General features: G+C 39.0%; 2 protein-coding genes across 2 annotated transcripts; both read left to right on the top strand.

The window, feature by feature from the left end:
- LOC124627758 (extracellular calcium-sensing receptor-like) lies at window positions 1–3,765 on the top strand. The gene is made up of 6 exons (XM_047154485.2): window positions 1–215; window positions 352–643; window positions 804–1,595; window positions 1,788–2,015; window positions 2,126–2,249; window positions 2,858–3,765. The coding sequence occupies exons 1-6, from the start codon at window positions 1–3 to the stop codon at window positions 3,763–3,765; spliced, it is 2,559 nt and encodes an 852-aa protein (XP_047010441.2).
- Window positions 3,766–5,293: 1,528 nt separating this feature from the next.
- On the top strand, window positions 5,294–21,560 carry LOC124627760 (extracellular calcium-sensing receptor-like). The gene is made up of 8 exons (XM_053678323.1): window positions 5,294–5,448; window positions 6,125–6,261; window positions 8,146–8,283; window positions 8,907–9,195; window positions 10,994–11,285; window positions 11,462–12,253; window positions 12,717–12,840; window positions 20,659–21,560. The coding sequence occupies exons 1-8, from the start codon at window positions 5,294–5,296 to the stop codon at window positions 21,558–21,560; spliced, it is 2,829 nt and encodes a 942-aa protein (XP_053534298.1).
- Window positions 21,561–22,312: the final 752 nt, after the last annotated feature.

Consider the following 22,312-nt stretch of genomic DNA (forward strand, 5'->3'; position numbering starts at 1 on the left):
ATGGAGTCAATATTTACTGTCTTGCATATGGTAATAGCCATTATCAATTTTTCCAGAGCTAATGAGACTACTTGTAGCCTGCAAGGAGAGCTTGCATACCCATCTTTTTGGAAGGATGGTGATATCATAGTTGGAGGAATATTTCCATTCTATAGTAGTTGGGAATTCACAGACTTGTCCTATTCGGTCATGCCACCTCCACTAAAGTGCGCAAGGTAAGCATTACTGAAAAAGGATCATTTCTAATTTTATTGAATATTTACTATGATATATTATGATAAATTATTATGATCATTTTATTTTATACTAAAATAATGAATTTACTACTCTATCTGATTTTTTTTTTATCAGCTTGGATTTCCGAGCCTTTCAATACACACAGTCCTTTATGTTTGCAGTAGAAGAGATTAACAACAGTTCCTCTTTACTGCCTGGAGTCTCGTTGGGCTACAAGATATATGATACCTGTAGTTCTTCAGCAATGGGAGTTAAAGTGGCAATGACACTTATTAATGGAAATGAGAACTCAGTTGCACATCAGGTCTGCACAAAACCAGCCCAGGTGCAAGCCATAATAGGAGAGACATACTCATCAGTGTCCACAGCTATAGCAAAAAGTATTGGACCTTTCAACATGCCCATAGTAAGAATTTAAGCCATTTTATCAATAATATGACTATTACACCACCACTTTAAAAAATGAGAGAAAAGTTACAGCTAATAAGGCATTGTTACAACTCACGTTTGGTGCACTGTATTGTGCAAAATGAATGAACATAATGCCTCTGTTAATGTAATTTTAGATCAGTCACTATTCCACCTGTGAGTGTCTCAGTGACAAAAAGAAATATCCATCATTTCTACGCACTGTTCCCAGTGATTACCACCAATCCAGGGCCCTGGCAGAAATGGTCAAGCACTTTGGTTGGACCTGGGTGGGAGCAATAAGAAGAGATGATGACTATGGTAACACTGGGATGGCTTCATTTACTAAAGTTGCAGAACAGTTGGGCATATGCTTAGAATATTCCCTTCCATTTTTTAGAACCTACTCACAAGAAAGAGTGATGAGAATCGTAGAGCAAATCAAAAGCTCCACTTCTCGTGTTATAGTGGGATTTCTTGCTCACTGGGATTGGGAGATTTTGGTACATGTATTTACTGAACACAACATCACTGGATACCAGTGGGTGGGAACTGAGGGGTGGATTGCTGATCCAGTAGTGGCCACACTGGATAAGCAAAATATACTGCAAGGAGCCATAGGACTTGCTATTTCCAAAACAACAGTAACCGGTCTAGAGGATTTCATTCTAGATATAAAACCTCTGAAATCTGTAGGCAGTGCTATTTTTACTAAATTTTGGGAAGCTCTGTTTAATTGTAAATATACAATGCAGAATGATTCGGGGGGCTTACCAGTGTGCACAGGAGATGAAAAGCTGGCTGAAGTGGAAAACACCTTCACTGATATGTCCATGTTGCCCATTATCAGTAATGTGTATAAAGCAGTTTATGCAATTGGCCATACCCTACATGACCTTCTTGACTGCAAACAAACTTGTCCTACAAAGAAGCAAGCTGATCCTCTCACCGTGAGTCTGAAGTGGTGCTAAGGCACTGTTCATGCACTTAGGCTAACTTTGGCACACACATTCTCTATTGAAAGAACAAGTCACTTTATTGTGAATGCAGTATTCCTTACTGTAGAGAACTTTTAAAGTATATAATTATTATTAACACATATAAACTAACGTTCTTTGCTTTTAATTATTGTTATTTTTCAGTTTCTTGAACATATCAGAAAGGTGCATTTCAAGACCAAAGATGGTGAAAATGTTTATTTTGATGAAAATGGCGACCCTGCAGGAAAATATGAAATAATAAACTGGCAAGCAAATAAAGAACACCCACATAAATTTGTTACTGTTGGATTTTATGACTCCTCTTTTCCTGGGCAGAGTCGCTTATCTGTAAACATGACCTCTATTGTTTGGGCAAAAAGTACTGATAAAGTAAGTATAAGGGAAAATGTATTTTGGGCATGTATTTGTAATTTTCTATCATTCTTTTAATATTTGTGCAACATTATATATTTAAAAAAATATTTTTGCCTTGGTCCTAGGTACCAAAATCTGTATGCAGCGAGAGCTGCCCACCTGGAACAAGGAAAGCTGTGCAAAAAGGAAAGCCTATCTGTTGCTTTGACTGTGTACCATGTGCTGCAGGAGAGATTAGTAATATGACAGGTACAAAAATACTTAGATTTTGGGAAAGTTGCAGTACAAAGCTTGCAGCTGTCACCTAAAAGTTTGCAATTAATTAATACATTTATAAATTATGTTGTGCATATGTATATAAAATAATTTGAGTAGGATGCTTGATCTATGCAACTTTATTCATTTCAGATCCTTTAGATATATGATACAATTAACATTCAGAATGCCATGTATTTGAAAAGTTGTCAAATTTCTAATTTCTCTAAAGTATAATATACACAATTCTTGCTCTTTCCAAAACACTTAAAATGCAAAACAAAATTTTAAATACATTTTATATTTTAGATTGACATTATTTAAATGAACACCGTAAATTATACGGAATAAAATGAGTCTTTAATAAATAATGACAGATGAGAGAAACAGCTATTTGAATGGCAGTGTGCAATATTTTCTCTACACTAAGCCTACACTATTTAATGTCCAGACGTTTCAAGAGATGGCTACTGTTAATTAGAAATTAATCTTAAGACAGAAAAATAGCTTTAATAACCTTTCACAAGTATTGAAATCTGCTTATTATTATGCAAGCATATCTAATTTTTCTTTGTCTTACTCTTTTTATTTATCTGTTACAGATTCTATTGAATGTAAACAATGTCAGCAAGATTACTGGTCAAATCCACAGAAGGATGAATGTGTCAAGAAAGAAATTGAATATCTGTCATATGAGGAAACTATGGGAATATTGCTCACAGTTGTTTCTGTTGTTGGTGCATTTATGACAATGGTAATAGCAGTCATATTTCTTAAATACAAAAACACTCCGATAGTCAAAGCCAACAACTCTGAACTGAGCTTCCTGCTGCTCTTTGCACTTGCTCTATGTTTCCTTTGTTCACTTACTTTCATTGGACGGCCCTCAGAATGGTCCTGTATGCTGCGTCACACAGCATTTGGGATCACGTTTGTCCTCTGCATTTCCTGTGTTCTGGGAAAAACAATAGTGGTATTAATGGCCTTCAGGGCTACACTTCCAGGTAGTAATATCATGAAATGGTTTGGACCTCCACAACAGAGGCTCAGTGTACTTGCATTCACTCTAGTACAGGTGTTAATTTGTGTTCTTTGGTTAACAATATCCCCTCCTTTCCCCTTCAAAAACCTAAATCACTACAAGGAAAAGATCATTCTGGAATGCCATTTGGGCTCAACCATAGGATTCTGGGCTGTGCTAGGTTATATAGGACTTTTAGCTCTTTTATGTTTTGTTTTGGCTTTTCTGGCTCGGAAGTTGCCTGATAATTTTAATGAAGCTAAATTCATCACATTCAGTATGCTCATATTCTGTGCAGTTTGGATCACTTTTATTCCAGCTTATGTCAGTTCACCTGGGAAATTTACTGTAGCTGTGGAAATATTTGCCATTTTGGCATCAAGCTTTGGTTTGTTATTCTGTATCTTTTTTCCGAAATGTTACATAATTATACTGAAGCCAGAGAAGAACACTAAAAAGCAAATTATGGGGAAAATACCACTTAAGTAAACTAACATTCCATATGTTATTCATTAATATGGCCCTGTATAAAACATATGACTAAGTAACCATAACTGAACACACTGGATATTTTACCATTAAGATCTGTTCTGTACCTTTACTCACTTAATAATGGATTTTGCATTTTGTTTTCTCCCCCACTTAAGAAGCCCTATGGCTCACTGAAATAGGGCATCCTCCTAATATTTTAGAATGCTTATTTTCCAACAAATTCCCTCAATGTGGGGTGTCTGTAGCACAAGCACCATTTATATAAAATGATTGATTGAATGAATGAAAGAATGAATGAATACATTTTGAATACATTTAAACCAGGGGCATTTCTATGGTTTGATCAATACTGGGCAGGCCCAACAAGAATTTAACAGAAGTACTTATAAGAGGGTCTGGGGCATACTCTCCCAGGAATAATTTTTTTTTTGCAAAAACTGCACCAAAGCATTCAGTTCTGGTGACACTGGGATTAGTATTTATTTATTTTAATTAAACATACTAAGTAAGAATCATTAATGAAAGTATGTGCTGCGGATCATTTAATTAGTTCAATTTTACATTTAATTTACTATAAAGGGGTTTGTTAAAATTGACATAGACTTAGACATTTTTGTAGGTATCAAAACTGTTTGGTTTATGACAATGACAAACTGATGTCATTGAATGAATGTTTATACATTGGAATTCGGTTTTACTATGGTAATTTTTAAACAATTACTAACAACATTAACTTCATCAGTGCAAGTTTATATTTTATTTGATACTTGACCATACATAATTTTTTTATTAAAATCCCTGAAATATATATACATTGTTATAAACTCTGAAAAAAATTTATTTTGAAATACTAGGCTGGCACCTGAAATCCCATCACAATAATACAAAAGTGACTTTTGAAATAACCTGTATATAAATCAACAAATATAAAAACATTTTCATTACATTTACGATCCTAGTCTATCACAGCCCCCAAAAGAAATGCATTATGTACACGAATTTCACAATACACAAGCGTATACTGGAAGAGGCCACTGAAACTGTTAAATTAACTTCTAAACCTTCTAAATTTGTTCCTGAGGGCCGCCATCCTGCAGAGTTCCCTAATCAAACACACATTAAAAATCTGACCAAAGTCTTCAGGATTACTTAAAAATTACAGGCAGGTGTGTCTAACATTTTTGTGAGTAAACTAACTAGCACCCTAGATGCACAAATCACTTCAAAAGACTTTCAGTAGCCATGTTTCCGCCATCATATTTTTATGCAAATTTTGGGATACAGCATAAAAAATTCTGAATGGAAAAATTCAGTGAAGACCGCATGTCTATTGTTTGCGTGAACACTCCTAAAAACTCTTCACTTCCTCCTTATTTTTTCAGAAAAAAAAAAATCTTTACTTTTCTGTCCCTCACCTCTTTGCAAGTATGAGTCACAGAGTTCAGGAAGTGTGCTACTCCTTGCTCCCATTTTATTACAGAGGGGAACAGACACACTTTCTGTATGAAGTGTCTGGGAGTAGAGCATGCAGCAGCAGCCCTTAAGGGGACTGACTACACGCATTGTGTATGCTTCACAATTAGGCAGCTCCACTCTTGGCTCACTCTCTTCTCAGCTGAAGGGAGTCGAGTTTCAGAGCCTCAGGGCTCTGGGCTGGCTGGCTCACGTCCTGGGGATCCGGTATGGATCTGGAGGAGGAACCAAAGATGAATGCTTATCAATCTCTTGCTTTTTCCTGCAGATCCGACTCTCCACTTTCAGGTTTTGGAGCTTGCATCACTACTTCTCCTTCTGGGAAGTAGAGTCAACCCACCCTCTCTGAGTTTGAGGAGCAAGATGAGGGAGCCAGTGCACTAAAAAACAGAGATAAGTTCTCAATCATTTAAAGAGCTGCTTGAAGTGATCACTAGGGCTGTAGAAAAGCTAAGTTTAGACTAGCCCAGGGAAGAGGAAATGGCTCGTAGCAGGCTGGAAGAGCGTTTTCACCCCTGTGAAATGATGAAATATCATGCTTCTGGGGAAAACCATACACCAGCCGTGTTTATAACCCAGTCGTGTTTATAACCCGTGTTTAAAACCCTCTGTAGGAGGCACTTGCGAGCTACCTCTCTACATCAGAGGGCGGGAATTTATTGGAGCTGACTTTGCCATCCAAGCCGTGTAAGACACCTTGGCGTTGGTTGGCAAAGCCTATGCAGCAGTAGGTCTTACTTGTGGGTCACTGTGGCAGTGTTGCAGGCCTACCAAGCAGACCTGCTGAATGAGCCTGACAGCGGGGAGGGAATTGGGCCTGAGGCAGTGACAGGAGCTTTGCCACACCATTCATTTCTATCTTTGGGTGCCTTTCAATGGGTAGCTTGGTTGTGGTGGAGAGGCACCTATGGCTCAACGTCTCAGGTATGGGGGATAACGATAAAGCCTTACTGCTGGACACCTCTGTTGAACCTTCCGGCCTGTTTGGGGGCGTGGTTAACAGCATTGTCGACAGGTTTCGTGAGGCAAAACAACTGATGGCAGCATTCAGTCATTGAATATGGTTCTCAAAGATAATATCCCTGCTAAATGGCACTCCCTGGGAGATTCCCTTTTGCAAGCATCTACTGTCTCAAGCCAAAGGGTTGATTTATCACCCTTGACTGGAACTACAGGAAATGCTGGTCTGGCCCCTGATGGGCACCAGCTCATAGATTTTGGACTCTCAAGTGAGGTTGTAGAGATCATCTTGAACATTAGAGCGCCATCCCTGAGAAAATTGTATGTGCCCAAGTGGCAATTTTTTGTCTTGTCATGTGAGGAACAACACAACCGAGTAAACTTTGCAATAGCTACATTCCTGGAGTTTTTACAGGGACATTTCTCAGTAGGGTTGGTGCCTTCTTCAATTAGGGTCTATGTGGCCATCATTTCAGTCAGCCACACTCTTATTGATGGAGCCTCTGTGGGACAAAATCCTCTAACATTGAGGTTTATGTGTGGTGTCAGGTGGCTGAGGCACATCTGCAGACAGCGCATACCTTCCTGGGACCTATCTATGGTCCTGGAAGGTCTGTCAGGTACCCCATTTGAGCCCTTAGAGTCAGCCTCAGAGAAGCTTCTAACTCTAAAGGTAGATCTTCTGCTGGCCCTGACATCTCTCAAGCGAGTAGGAGATCTACAAGCTCTCTCTGTGGCCCCTCCCTGCCTTGACTTTGCCCCTGGATTTGCCAAGGGCTTCCGATGTCGTAGGCTGGATTATATTCCAAAAATGCCTATGTCCGCTGTCCAGCCAGTAGTGTTGCAGGCTTTCTGCCCTCCTCCATTCCTCACACCAGAACAAGAGAAATTGCACCTACTGTGTCGAGTAAGGGCTCTTTGTACTTATCTACACTGCTCCTGGCCAATGGTGTAAGTCGAATCAGTTGCTGGTCTGCTTTGGCGGCAAGAGTAGAGGTGATGTTGTGTCAAAGCAGCTCAACCTCAACTCAACCTCAACTCTCCCCACCTTCACACAGTATGTTAAATGCCACACTAGGGGCAATAAAACATTGTATCTGCTGTATGCAAACACAAAAGATGCATACAGTTCTTCACCCCTTCCCCCACTTGGCCGCTCAGATCACAACCTGGCCCATCTGCTGTCTGTCTACATACCTTTGGTGAATAAATAACCTCCAATCACAAGGTATGTGAGAAAATGATCTGAGGAGACCAGTGAGGCACTAAGAGACTGTTTTGAGTCTACAGAAAGGGAAATTCTCTGTAGTTCGCACGGCGAGAACATTGACAGTCTCACTCACTGTGTAACGGACTACATTAATTTCTGTGTGAAGAACACTGTGCCTAAGAAGAAGGTTCTGTGTTTTTCCAACAACAAACCCTGGGTGACTCCAGAGCTCAAAGCCCTTTATAAGAAAAAAGAGACTGTTCGTATTGGGGGAAAAAGATGAGCTGAGGAGGGTTCAAAAACAGCTCAGAGGGGAGATAAAGGAAAAGACAGCTACAGAAAAAAGTTGGAGGAGCACCTTCAACAGAACAACATGAGGGCGGTCTGGAGGGGACTGAAAACAATTTCAGGTCAGAACAAAGACAATGGGAGGGGCCTTGCATCTGGCAACCGTAGCAGGGCAAATGAATTAAATCTGTTTTTTAATAGATTTGATTCAGCTCCATCTCCTCCCCTCTCCTACCAGACCTCAGACCTGTCAGCGACTCAACTTTTTCCTCTTGGGCCATTAAGCACTGTCTCCTACACCCCCAGGGCTCCAGGAATATCGGCATCATCCAACTCTCACCTCAGAGCTTCTGAGATATCAGCACTACACAGCTCACACCTCTCCACTGCTCACCATCCCTCACTCGACGAGGTTTCACACCCCTCCCCCCAATGCCACTGATCAGGATTCGCCAACAACTCCCCCCTGCAGTCTCTCTCTGACACTCAGGTGAAGAAGGAGCTAAAGAAGATCCAGGCAAGAAAGGCCCCGGGCCTGGATGGAATCAGCCCCAGACTGCTTAAAGACTGTGCAGATCAGCTCAGTGAGGTCATCCTGCAATTCTTTAATCTGAGTCTGAGACTAACGCGAGTTCCAGTACTGTGGAAGACTTCCTGTGTGGTTCCAGTACCAAAAATTGTGCCTCTGAGAGAGCCAAACCACTTCAGACCAGTAACCTTAACTTCACACCTGATGAAGTCTATGGAGAGGATTGTACTGTGACAGCTGCGATCCCTAGTGAGCTCAGAGCTAGACCCCTATAGTTCGCTTATTGACCAGGCATGGGGGTTGAGGACACCATTATTTATCTGATGCACAGATAACTTCTACACCTGGAGAATTCTGGGAGCACTGTGAGGATCATGTTTTGTTTTTATTTTTCCAGTGATTTCAACACAATTCAGCCATCACTACTTAGGGGTAAGCTTTTGGGAGCTGGAGTTGACCGCCACCTAGCTGCATGAATCACCAACTATCTCAGTGACCGACCACAGTATGTGAGGCTTCACGACTGTATGTCAGATGTGGTGGTTTGCAGCACGGGAGCACCGCAGAATACAGTGCTCGCTCCCTTTCTCTTCACCCTCTGCACAGCAGACTTCAGGCATAACACTAACAGCTGCCACATGCAGAAGTTCTCTGATGATGTGGTCACTGTTGGATGAGTATCAGAGGAGAACGATCAGGAATTCCGGGAGGTCATCGCTGACTTTGTCAACTGGTGTGAATTAAACCACCATTGCCTCAATGCCAGCAAGACAAAGGAGATGGTAGTCAAGCTCTGTAGGAGGCCAACCCGGTCTACGCCGGTGAGCATACAGGGTATTGACTTCGAGAGGGTGGAGACATATAAATTCCTGGGTGTTCACCTCAACAATAAACTGGACTGGTCCACAAACACAGATGTCCTGTACAAAAAGGGCCAAAGTCATCTCCACCTGCTGAGGAGACTGAGGTCTTTTGGTGTGTGCAGGATCCTGCATAAAACTTTCTATGACACTGTAGTAGCATCTGCTATCTGATATGCAATAGTTTCCTGGGGAGTTGGGAGCACAGAAAGGGACAGGAAATGTCTCAACAAACTGGCTAAGAGGGCTAGCTCTGTCCTGGTCTGTCCTCTGGCCTGCATAGAGGTGGTGGGGGAGAGGAGGATGCTAGCTAAGATGACGTCTATCATGAGCAATTCCTCTCACCTCCTGTATGAGATACTGGGGTCCCTGAGCAGCTCCTTCAGCAGCAGACTGCTGCATCCTCAGTGTAAGAAAGAGCACTACCGCAGGTCATTCATCCCTACTGCAGTCAGACTCTTTAATGCAACAACAACATAATGTAGCACTGCTAGCTGTTTTTCTTTGCATCATTTACCCACACATTATTATTATTTGTTGCTCACTCTATTGTTAACTGTGCAATAATCAATTTATCCATTCATGTATATAAACAAGGTGTTACTCATCTGTATATATTCAAATTTGTATTCACCTGTACATACATCGAGGTGTTATATATATATATATATATATATATATATATATATATATATATATATATATATATATATATATATATATATTAGAATATTATATACTTTATTGCAATTCTATTCCTATTTACTGTGTATCCTTTCCTATCTGCTTTTTTGTGTAATTGAGCTGCTGTAACAAGGGCATTTCCCCAGTGTGGGATCAATAAAGGTTATCTTATCTTATCTTATCTTATCTTATCTTATCTTATCTTATCTTATCTTATCTTATCAAAATACAAGTATTATGAATTATTTACCTGATTGTTTGTCTCCAACTGTTCTGTACAGACATATCATATTAGTTATTCTTCTGGACTAATATTATGTCACACATATGGTCTATATGCAGGATTCACCTGAAGGAGAATTATGCCCACTATAAATGCCAGTAGCCTTGTGAGAAAGCAGTCATAAGCTCATTTCCATTTGTTATAAAATTTTAGCAATATATTCTATTAGATGAAGTAGTCCCTTTCAATACATTTTTCATTTATAGTTGAAAAGGCTTGTAAAGCAGGCATGACATAATGGTAAATACCCAAAGACATCACAAAAATAGCTAAATAGCTAAATAAATAAATAAATAAATAAATAAATAAATAAAATAAAAGAAAAACACACTCTACATGATAAGAAAAACTACACACAAGACAAAGAGATAATCAATAGTTTGTACTAGGCCATGAAAAAATACAAGCTAAAAAAGAGACCTAGCTATTTAGTCATACCTCCTTCATCCCACTAGTGTAATGTTCCCATAGAGATTTTTTTCACTGTTATAAATGCCACAAAATCATTCCGATTCAACCAACTAGGACAACAGCCCTACCAGACATAACTGATATCACCATTCTATAGCTGAATAGGTAGATGGAGCCTTTACTCTTTACTCTTTTACATATGGTAATGGCAATAATAAATTTTTCCGGAGGTAATGGGACAACCTGTATATTGCAAGGAGAACCTGCATATCCACAGATATGGAAGGATGGTGATATCATTGTTGGAGCAGCTTTCCCTTTTCATAGTAATTGGGAGATCACAGATTTGTCTTATTTGGTCATGCCACAACAAATGAAGTGTGTGAGGTAAGAACTTGAACATGCCAGATATTGATCATTATAATCTTAAACAGCATTGTATGACACACAATTAGACAGTGGTGCATGTTTTCATATATCTCATCCTAAATTAATATTACTGTATCTTTCTCTGATTTTTAAAACAGTCTTGATTTCAGAGCCTTTCAGTATTCACAATCCTTAATCTTTGCAATAGAAGAGATCAACAACAGTTCCTCTTTACTTCCTGGGATATCATTGGGTTACAAGATCTATGACACTTGCAGTTCAGCTTCATTGGGGGTTAAAGTAGCCATGGCACTTGTTAATGGAAATGAGAACTCAGTCTTGGATGAACACTGCACAAAGCCAGCCCAGGTGCAAGCCATAATTGGCGAGACATATTCTTCAGTGTCCATGGCTATTGCAAAGAGTATAGGACCTTTCAGCATTCCCTTAGTAAGAATTTTTTTTTATTGTACAGTTTTCTCAAATTTAACAAACTCAAAACAAAATTACCCTGTAAAATTATGTTGACGTTTTACACCTTATGGCAGTTCAAATTTATTAAAGTATGAAGAAAAATTATTATTAATCATAATGCCTGTGATAATTTTTTGTTAATATAATTTTAGATCAGTCATTACTCTACCTGCGAGTGTCTCAGTGACAAAAGGAAATATCCCTCATTTCTACGCACTATTCCCAGCGATTATCACCAGACTAGAGCTTTGGCCGAGATGGTGAAGCACTTTGGATGGACCTGGGTGGGAGCAATAAGAAGAGATGATGATTATGGTAACAGCGGGATGGCTGCATTTACTGAAGCTGCAAAGCAGTTAGGCATCTGCTTAGAATATTCCCTTCCATATTTTAGAACTTACTCAGATGAAAAAGTGCTGAATATCATTGCGCAAATCAAAAGCTCAACTTCTCGAGTGATAGTTGCATTTCTTGCTCACTGGGACTTGGAAATCTTACTCCATGTGTTTTTTGAACACAACATCACTGGATACCAGTGGGTGGGAACTGAGGGCTGGATCTCTGATTCAGAACTAGCTGCAAAAGATAAACACCATATACTGCAAGGAGCCATAGGATTAGCTATCCCGAAAACAACAGTGACTGGTCTAAAGGACTTCATTCTAGATATCAAACCACTAAAATCTGTTGGCAGTGAGATTTTTACTAAATTCTGGGAAGAATTGTTCAAGTGTAAATATGCAATGCAAAATGATTCAGTAGACTCTCCGTTGTGTACGGGTGATGAGAAACTCTCTGAGATGGAAAACACCTTCACTGACATGTCCCTGATGCCTATTTTCAGTAATGTGTATAAAGCAGTATATGCCATTGCCCATACACTACATGAACTTCTTGGCTGCAAACAAACATGTACTACAAAGAAGCAGCCTGATCCTTTCACAGTGAGTTAATAGTGTTGCGAAGACATCATTTTAGCACTATAGCTAAATCAAATGCTACTCTTTTACTGAGAATATACTTTGCAAACATAGAGCACTTTAAATGTGAAATAATTATTTCTATTTATTCAGTTCCTAGAAAATCTGAAAAAAATGCATTTTAAAACCAAAGAGGGTGAAGAAGTGTTTTTTGATAAAAATGGTGACCCTGCAGCAAAGTATGATATAATAAACTGGCATGTGAATGAAGAACATGCATTTGTTACTGTTGGACTTTATGACTCATCTACAACTGGTCATGATCGATTAACAGTAAATATGGCCTCAATAGTATGGGCACAAAATACCAAACAGGTGAGTACAAGTGAATTGCAAAACGCAGTTGCATTTGCCTTAATAAATGCTCACCTACAGTAATACACAGTATGAAGACACTGAAATACAAAAATACCTTTCTCAACCATAGGTGCCAATATCAGTGTGCAGTGGGAGCTGTCCTCCTGGCACAAGGAAAGCTGTGCAGAAAGGAAAACCTATCTGCTGTTTTGACTGCATACCATGTGCTGAAGGAGAGATCAGTAATATCACAGGTACTGAGACTTCTAAAAAGGGAAATAAACTAGAAAATGATTTCTGTTGTGAATATTCAAGATATGTTAATTCACAAAAAGTCTAAAGTGTGCGCAAGTTGTGTCTGGTTGTTTTAAGAGACAAGTAAAGATACTGTGTGTATTTTTTTTGTAACAGGAACAACTCAGGTTCTTTGTAGATCTAAATTTGTATTATATAATGCTGATTACTTCTCCATGAATCTAAACTTCCTTGTTTTTTCTTCCATGTATTTTCTCTCTCACTCTGTGACAGATTCCATTGAATGTAATCAATGCCAGCAAGATTACTGGTCAAATCCTAACAGAAATCATTGTATCAAGAAGGAAATTGAATATTTGTCCTATGAGGAAACCATGGGAATTTTGCTGACAGCTGTTTCTATTATTGGTGCATTTATGACAATGACTATAGCAATCATATTATTCAGACATAAAAATACACCAATAGTTAAGGCCAACAACTCTGAGCTGAGCTTCCTGCTGCTCTTTTCTTTGACTCTGTGCTTTCTTTGTTCACTTACTTTCATTGGTCAACCATCTGGTTGGTCCTGTATGCTGCAGCACACAGCATTTGGTATCACCTTTGTCCTCTGCATCTCCTGTATACTGGGGAAAACAATAGTGGTGCTAATGGCCTTCAGGGCTACACTTCCAGGCAGTGATGTCATGAAATGGTTTGGGCCTCCACAGCAGAGACTCAGTGTTATAACTTTCACTCTCATACAAGTCGTTATTTGTGTGCTTTGGTTGACAATATCCCCTCCTTTCCCTGTTAAAAAACTTAATTACTACAAAGAAAAAATCATTCTAGAATGTCATTTGGGCTCAACTATCGGCTTCTGGGCTGTGCTGGGCTATATAGGTTTTTTGGCAATTTTCTGCTTTGTTTTAGCTTTTCTGGCTCGGAAGTTACCTGATAATTTTAATGAAGCCAAATTTATCACATTTAGTATGCTAATATTCTGTGCAGTTTGGATCACTTTTATTCCAGCTTATGTCAGCTCTCCTGGAAAATTTACTGTAGCCGTGGAGATATTTGCCATACTAGCATCAAGCTTTGGTATGTTATTCTGTATATTTCTTCCAAAGTGTTACATAATAATACTGAAACCTGAGAAAAATACTAAAAAGCAACTTATGGGCAAAGTGTAATTTACACAAATTAGTAGCCTGTATGTATATGTGTATATGAATGTTTCTGTTGTAATATGAACCTCAATGACTGTATTTTGGCACTAATTACAACCCACATAAAAAGTATGACCAGTCTGTGTGCTTCCTTCTATGAAGGGAGAATGTCTCAGACTTCTACCACCACTGGATACAGTACGAACAAGCATTTGCTTACATTCAGGAAAGTAATTTATATTATCAGTAACTATCACTAATATTTTGTTATTTTGAAAAGCTTGTTCTACCAGAACACTTATACAGTAATGATATGTCATGACCAATATGTAAAGTATTCTTTTTAGTTATATTAGATTGCATTCTGGGGACATGGTGGCTTAGTGGTTAGCACGTTTACCTCACACATCTAGTGTTGGGGATTCAATTCCTGCCACCACCCTGTGGTGTGCATTCTTCACAGCCATCTCTGTGTGTGCAGAGTTAAACCTTAGGAGTCTGCAGAGGCATCTGCAGGATCACATGGATTAATTTTTTTTATAGCAAAAACAACGAGTTAAAATACTTATGGTTATGGCCATGTAAAGGGTCTACTATTATTTGTGTCCACTCACAATAAAAACAAACTGTTGTGCTTTTGTAAAATACAGAAAACAAACAGGATGCACTTTCCACTGAGTCCATCTCTATGAACTTTTATATGGAGCATGTATTTAAACTGAAGACAAACAGCGTATAATTGTTGCACAGACATGAGAAATGTGTCTATAGAAACCTTGAAATGCCTCCTTTTAAATGAACTGGTTAAAAACCAAATCTCTAACTCTAATTTTTATCTCAGCTCATGTTAGTGTTGATCTAGGCATAACTGTCATGAAACGGGAGGCGAGTTGGATGCAAGTGCAGATTTTAGTTTAACAAAGACCCAAACAAAAGACAAAATATAAACGATGAACTCATGGAGAAAGTTAAGATACATAATCATGATACAACACACATGAGACATGAAAAGAAAGACAAGCAAGACAGAGTCCTGTACAAAACATGACTTATATATCTATGCTAATTAACCAAAGTGAGACTCAGGTGTAACCAGTCATGTGACATGAGCATATGCGTAGCAGTGGCTGTTGGGAATCATAGTTTTGTAGTAGTTCCGGCAGTCCCGAGTAATGCAGGTGTAGTGATGTCCGAGGCAAAGCAGGGAGATGAAGTGACTTTTGTGGTGAGGCCGTGACCCGCATTGACATCTTCTGTGGAGCAGAGTGGTAGGGGAACATACTAAAAGGAGACATGCAGCGGAGCGACATCCTCAGCCGACCAAGGAGGCAGAGTGATGTCCTCAATAGAGCCAGGCAGAGGTGTGTAACAAAAATAGTGTTTTTTGTTAAGAGTGGGCAATATTCATTCAAAGACTTCAAGTGCAGAAATATAGAGGCCATACCACAAGATGCAAACCACTCATCAGCAGTAAGAATCAGAAGACCATATTGGAATTCTCAAAGAAATACAGATATCAACCGGCCAACCGGAACATGACCGACCTTCATCATTGAAAGATGGTTGAAATAATGTCAATTGTTGTTTCAACATTGAAACCCGAGGGTCACTGCAAGACACTCAAGCCTGGGGTGGAATCCATGTCCACACTGTAATATCGAATGAATGCATGTGACGTAGACCACCCTGCCACAGCATACATATCCTGTAAGGGTAACCCTTTGGATAAAGCCTTCAAGATTCCTAGTGGAATGAGCTCTTATGCCCAGAGGCGTAGTGAGACCGCGCGCCTCATAAGCGATAGAGATTGCTTCTACTATCCAATGCTTCACTGCAGCATGACCTGTACTGTCTCCACCAAAGCAGACCAGCATCTGTTCCGACTTACACCACTGGCCAGAGCAGTGGACGTAAGTAGAGAGAGCCCTTACTGGACACAATAGGTGCAATTTCTCTGTGCAATTTCTGGTGTGAGGAATGGAGGAGGTCGGAAAACCTGCAGCACTACTGGATGTGCAGCAGACATAGGCACTTTAGGAATATAATCTGGCCTAGGATATAATAAGGCCTTGGCTAATCCAGTGGCAAAGTCAAGGCAGGAAGGGGCAACAGAGAGAGCTTATAGATCTCCTACTCACTTGAGAGATGTCAGGACCAGCAGAAGAGCTACCCTTAGAGTCAGAAGCTTCTCTGAGGCTGACTCTAAGGGCTCAAATGGGATGCCTGAAAGACCTTCCAGGACCACAGACAGGTCTCAAGAAGGTATGCGTCAACATCTTGAACCTGTATGTCTGAAGAGTACGGTTGAGTACAGCTGTGATTGTGGTTTCCTGGTTCCCGGGCTCTCCACAGGGGGAGGTGGGCCACCACACTCGCCTTCTGTGTCTTCCTCACACTAGTGCTGGCCTGGGCTCCACTCGTGGATGCTCGGGTGAACTCGACATGTTGGGGAAGGAACTGGCTGAATGCCGTTGTTTGCTTTTTCACCTCATGAAATGAATCAGCGATGGTGTTAACCGCACCGGCCAGAAGCTCCAACAGGGGCATCCAGCAGCAAGAGCTTATCCTTCTCCCCCATCCCTGAGAAGTTGAGCCATAGGTGCCTCTCCGCCGCAATCAAGCTACCCACTGAACAGCCAATATGACGGGCCTCAAGAGCCCTCAAAGGCCACTGCAGCATGCTCCACCACCAGATACTTCACACAGAAAGTGTGTCCGTCCACCTCCATAATAAAATGGGAGCAAGTCATAACACACTTCCTGAACTCTCCCTGACTCATACTTTTCTTTTTTTTCAAAGGGATTGTTGAGTGAATACTCTACATGCTTTTTTTTAAATTTCTTCAAACTGAACCTGAAACTGGACACTTCTGTTGAGGGTGACAGTACGAGATGTTTTGTTGTTATGCTATTTATAATAATTACTAATTATGATATTACATAAGTTTATTATATATAGGACAGATAGTATATAAGTGTATAGTTAGTAATATTGTAATATTACTTCAGAGTAACATTATGAAAATGAAAAAGCAATCGAAACAATGTTCTTAAAAAAAAAATCAATAAATTAATTTAAATGATTAAAAACATTTTTAAAACATTAGTACTGTGTTTGTTACCCAGAGTACAGTGCGTCAGCAATTTTCAGTCCAATTATGCATGAAAACCTTTTAGGTGTGCAAGAATAAAGCTGAAATAAAAACATTCAAGAGAGGGGAACTTTTTGTTTAAACACGGCCATTTATTGCTATCCTCAAACCCACCCTCAATTGACAAAAAATATTTTTACCTCGCAGACTGTCATAAAACACTCTTCTGTCAAACTCGACAGAAAGAAAATAAAACTCACCAAAACCATCTTGGCTTCTCTTTCTGTACTGTACCAACAGTCATAGACTCTTTTTGGTTAAAATAAACCCTTAGCTACTTCACTCATGCGAAAACGGGAGAGCAGCAGGGTGAAACAGCCAGCAGACATGTAATTCTGTTCATTCACTGGCTACAGATGATGTAGTGATACACTATAGTGTAAAATCAGAAAAAAAAAATGAAAAATTCGAAATAATTCATGAAAAACATAAAAAAAAATGACAACCATAAAATAAACCGTACCAAACCAGCCAGTGAACAGGAGTTGTGTGACTATTTGATGTGAATCCTGTATTATTGCCTGGTATATTGTAGCCATGTTACAGCCAAGTTACAGCAAGACCAAAATATACTGTAAAAATATTCACGCTCAATCAAAATTACCCAGAATGCAATGCAAACTAAGGTATTTTACTGTATTGTTGAAATGTGGTATTGTACTGTAAGATTTTACAGTACTGTGCGGCTAAATCTACAGCCAACAGTGTAAGTTTTTTTTTTCTCTGGGGAGATGTTATGGATAAAAATATTAACATTTAATTAAAAATGTCTGCAAATACGCTACAAAACAGGCAGAAAGATTATATGTAATAAAACATACACACTACTAGGCTGCCACTGCATCCATTAGGTAAACAAAGGCTAAACAAAAGATTGAGGCCTACATATTTCACATTAGTGCTGCTTATATTTGCAAGTCACACCTCCTTTTTTCCCCACCAGTGTAATATTACCACAGAGAATTATTTCACATTCTATCTGTATAAATACTACTAAATCATTTCTAATCATCTAAATGAGACAGCAGGGCAGGCATATATTAACCATTTCCACTGTTCTATAGCTAGACAAATAGATGGAGCCCATTTTTACTCTTTTACATATGGTAATGGTCATCATCAGTTTTTCTAAAGGTAATGGGACTGTTTGTGTACTTCAAGGAGAGACTACATATCCACTGCTATGGAAGGAAGGTGATATCATTATAGGTGGAGTTTTTCCCTTCCATAGTAATTGGGAGATCACAGACTTGTCTTATTTGGTCATGCCACAAAAAATGAAGTGTATTAGGTAAGAAGTTTAACATATCTGTCACTGATTAATGCTATTTAACAGCATTACGTCATTCACAATTAGACAGCAATGACAAATTTTGTTGTAAATAATGTGACTATATTTTTCTCTGATTGTTATAAATTAGTCTTGATTTCAGAGCCTTTCAGTATTCACAGTCATTGATCTTTGCAATAGAAGAGATTAACAACAGTACCACTTTACTGCCTGGAATCTCACTGGGGTTCAAGATATTTGATACCTGCAGTTCATCAACAGTGGGAGCGCAGGTTGCAATGACACTTGTTAATGGAAATGAGAACTCCGTCTTAGATGAGATCTGTATGAAGCCAGCCCAGGTACAGGCCATAATCGGCGAGACATACTCTTCTGTATCCATGGCTATTGCACAGAGTATTGGACCTTTCAGCATTCCCTTAGTAAGAATTTACACAATTTTTTGCAGTTCTTAAAAGGTATGCAGTGTTGAAAAAGGAAAATGTGGAGTTGGAATTGTATCCTGTAATTTACTTTAATTTTCTCGTGGCATGTTATAATTGGCATTTATGAGCATGTACAAAAAATCATGATTAAACACAATGCCTGAGATTTTTTTTTGTAAATATAATTGTAGATCAGTCATTATTCCACCTGTGAGTGTCTCAGTGACAAGAGGAAATATCCATCATTTCTGCGCACTATTCCTAGTGATTATTACCAGAGCAGAGCACTTGCAGAGATGGTCAAGCACTTTGGCTGGACCTGGGTGGGAGCAATGAGAAGAGATGATGACTACGGTAACAGTGGGATGGCTGCATTTACTGAAGCTGCAGAGGAGTTGGGCATCTGCTTAGAATATTCTCTTCCATTTTTTAGAACCTACTCGCAAGAAAGAGTGCAAAGAATTGTCGAGCAAATCAAAAGCTCTACTTCTCGAGTAATCATTGGCTTCCTTGACAACTGGGACTTGGAGAGTTTACTGCCAGTATTTTTTGAGAACAACATCACTGGATTTCAGTGGGTTGGAACTGAAGCCTGGATCTTTGATTCAGAACTGGCAACAATGGATGAACACCATATACTGCAGGGAGCTATAGGGCTAGCTATCCCCAAATCAAAGGTGACAGGTCTACAAGACTTCATTTTAGATATACATCCACTGAAATCTGTAGGCAGTGCCATTTTTACTGAATTCTGGGAGGCTTTGTTTAACTGTAAATATGCAGTCCGAAATGATTCAGAGGACACACCAGCCTGCACTGGTAACGAAAAGCTGTCTGAGGTGGAAAACACATTTACTGATATGACCCTGATGCCAATATTCAACAACGTGTATAAAGGAGTATATGCGATTGCTCATACCTTACATGAACTTCTTGGCTGCAAGCAAACATGTCCTACAAATAAACAGCCTGACCCATTCACAGTGAGTTAATATTACTGATAAGACACTATTTTAACACAGGATAATCCAAATAACTATTCAAAATGCTTTAATATTGAATGCATTGTGCCTTACTGTGTACTCCCTTATCACGTTTTAATGTGCATTATTTCCATTTTTGTTTTATTTCTACAGTTTCTACAACACCTTAAGAGGGTGCAATTCAAAACCAAAGAGGGTGAAGATGTTTTTTTTGACAACAACGGTGACCCTGCAGCAAAGTATGAGATAATAAACTGGCATTTGAATAAAGAGAATCAGCATGAGTTTGTAGCTGTTGGACATTATGACTCATCACTAACTGGTCATGATCATTTATTTGTAAATATGACCTCTATTATATGGGCACAAAATACAAATCAGGTCAGTATTAGTGAGAAATGATACACATTCTCCATAAAATCTTTCAGAATATTTAAAAGGTACTGAATGTTTGCAATTAAATAATCAGGTTAGGTTGTTATATATGTTTCTTGAGTATAGGTGCCAGTATCTGTGTGCAGTGAGAGTTGTCCTCCTGGCACAAGGAAGGCTGTACTGAAAGGAAAGCCCATCTGCTGTTTTGAATGCCTACCATGCGCTGAAGGAGAGATCAGTAATATGACAGGTACTAAAAATTATTCCTCTATTACTTCATATTCAATAAACTGTATGATTAATTAGCTGACCAAGGGTTTATTCTTTTATTAAAGTATAGGTGGTTTTTGTAACACCAACAGTTTTATTCATCTCATCTTGATTATTATCTGCAGTATCTAACATCTTTTCTGCTGTATATTTCCTCTCTTATTTTGTGACAGATTCCATTGAATGTCAAGAATGCTATCAAGATTACTGGTCAAATCCTAGGAGAGATGAATGTGTGAAGAAGGAAATTGAATATCTGTCATATAAGGAAACTATGGGAATTTTGCTAACAGCTGTTTCTATTACTGGTGTATTTATGACAATGGTAATAGCAATCATATTCTTTAGACATAAAAATACCCCAATTGTCAAAGCCAACAACTCTGAGCTGAGCTTCCTGCTGCTCTTTTCTCTGACTCTGTGTTTCCTCTGTTCACTTACTTTCATTGGTCAGCCCTCTGAGTGGTCCTGTATGCTGCGGCACACAGCGTTTGGGATCACCTTCGTCATCTGCATCTCCTGTGTACTGGGGAAAACTTTAGTGGTGTTAATGGCTTTCAGGGCTACACTTCCAGGCAGTAATGTCATGAAATGGTTTGGGCCTCCACAGCAGAGACTCAGTGTACTTTTTTTCACTCTCATACAGGTCCTTATATGTGTGCTTTGGTTGACAATATCCCCCCCTTTCCCCTTTAGAAACCTAAAGAACTACAAGGAAAAAATAATCCTAGAATGTCATTTGGGCTCAAACGTGGGTTTCTGGGCTGTGCTGGGTTATATAGGTTTTTTGGCTCTGTTATGTTTTCTTTTGGCTTTTCTGGCTCGGAAGTTGCCTGATAACTTTAACGAAGCCAAATTTATCACATTTAGTATGCTGATCTTCTGTGCAGTCTGGCTCACATTTATTCCGGCTTATGTCAGCTCCCCTGGAAAATTCACTGTAGCTGTAGAGATATTTGCCATTTTAGCATCAAGCTTTGGCTTATTATTCTGCATATTTCTTCCAAAGTGTTACATAATAATACTAAAACCTGAGAAGAATACTAAAAAGCAACTCATGGGCAAAGTTATGTGAACTAGCAGCCTTTTATATTTCAGTATGCCCGTTTTTATACTTTTTAAAGCATGTGACCCATTCGAAATTAACCTCAGCTGTATAACATTTACGACTAAGCTCAGCATATTTTTTTCTTTTGTGAGACAAATTATGTAAAATGATTTTGAATTAAGTGTACTCTGACAATTTTAAGTGTTAATACAAAGTGTAAATACAAATATGCTAAGGAAGTAATGTTATAACTGAGATTCAGCTGACGAATGTTTACTTAATTTTACAAATCTAATGACAAGAAACATTATTATAGCATAGAAGGTTCCAACTTTGCCTAGAGAGGGCCCAAAACAAAAATGAACAAGAAACTTGTTTAAAGGAAAACAGCATTTCCTTTGTTATCACCCCTGTGTGTTATAAACACCGTTTACATCACTGGCTGCCGGATGCCCTGAATCAACAGACAAAATGAGTCAGTCCATTAATTCTGGGGAGCTGATCACAACTTGATAATGACCACATGCAAAAATGGCTGTATCGTCTCTCACATCACATCTCACCAGAGGTGGGTAGTAACACGCTACATTTACTTCATTACATTTACTTGAGTAACGTGTTGAAGGAAAAAAAAATAAAAAAAAACTTTTAAGAGTAGGTTTAACTGACCATACTTATACTCTTACTGAAGTAATTTTGTAATCACAGAAATGTACTTTTACTTTGCTACGTTCGCTGTCGTTCCTCCGCTCCTGATAAATGTTAATAAATATGTGATT

The sequence above is a fragment of the Ictalurus punctatus genome, chromosome 4 (genome assembly GCF_001660625.3).
Source record: "Ictalurus punctatus breed USDA103 chromosome 4, Coco_2.0, whole genome shotgun sequence".
Taxonomy (NCBI): Eukaryota; Metazoa; Chordata; class Actinopteri; order Siluriformes; family Ictaluridae; genus Ictalurus; species Ictalurus punctatus.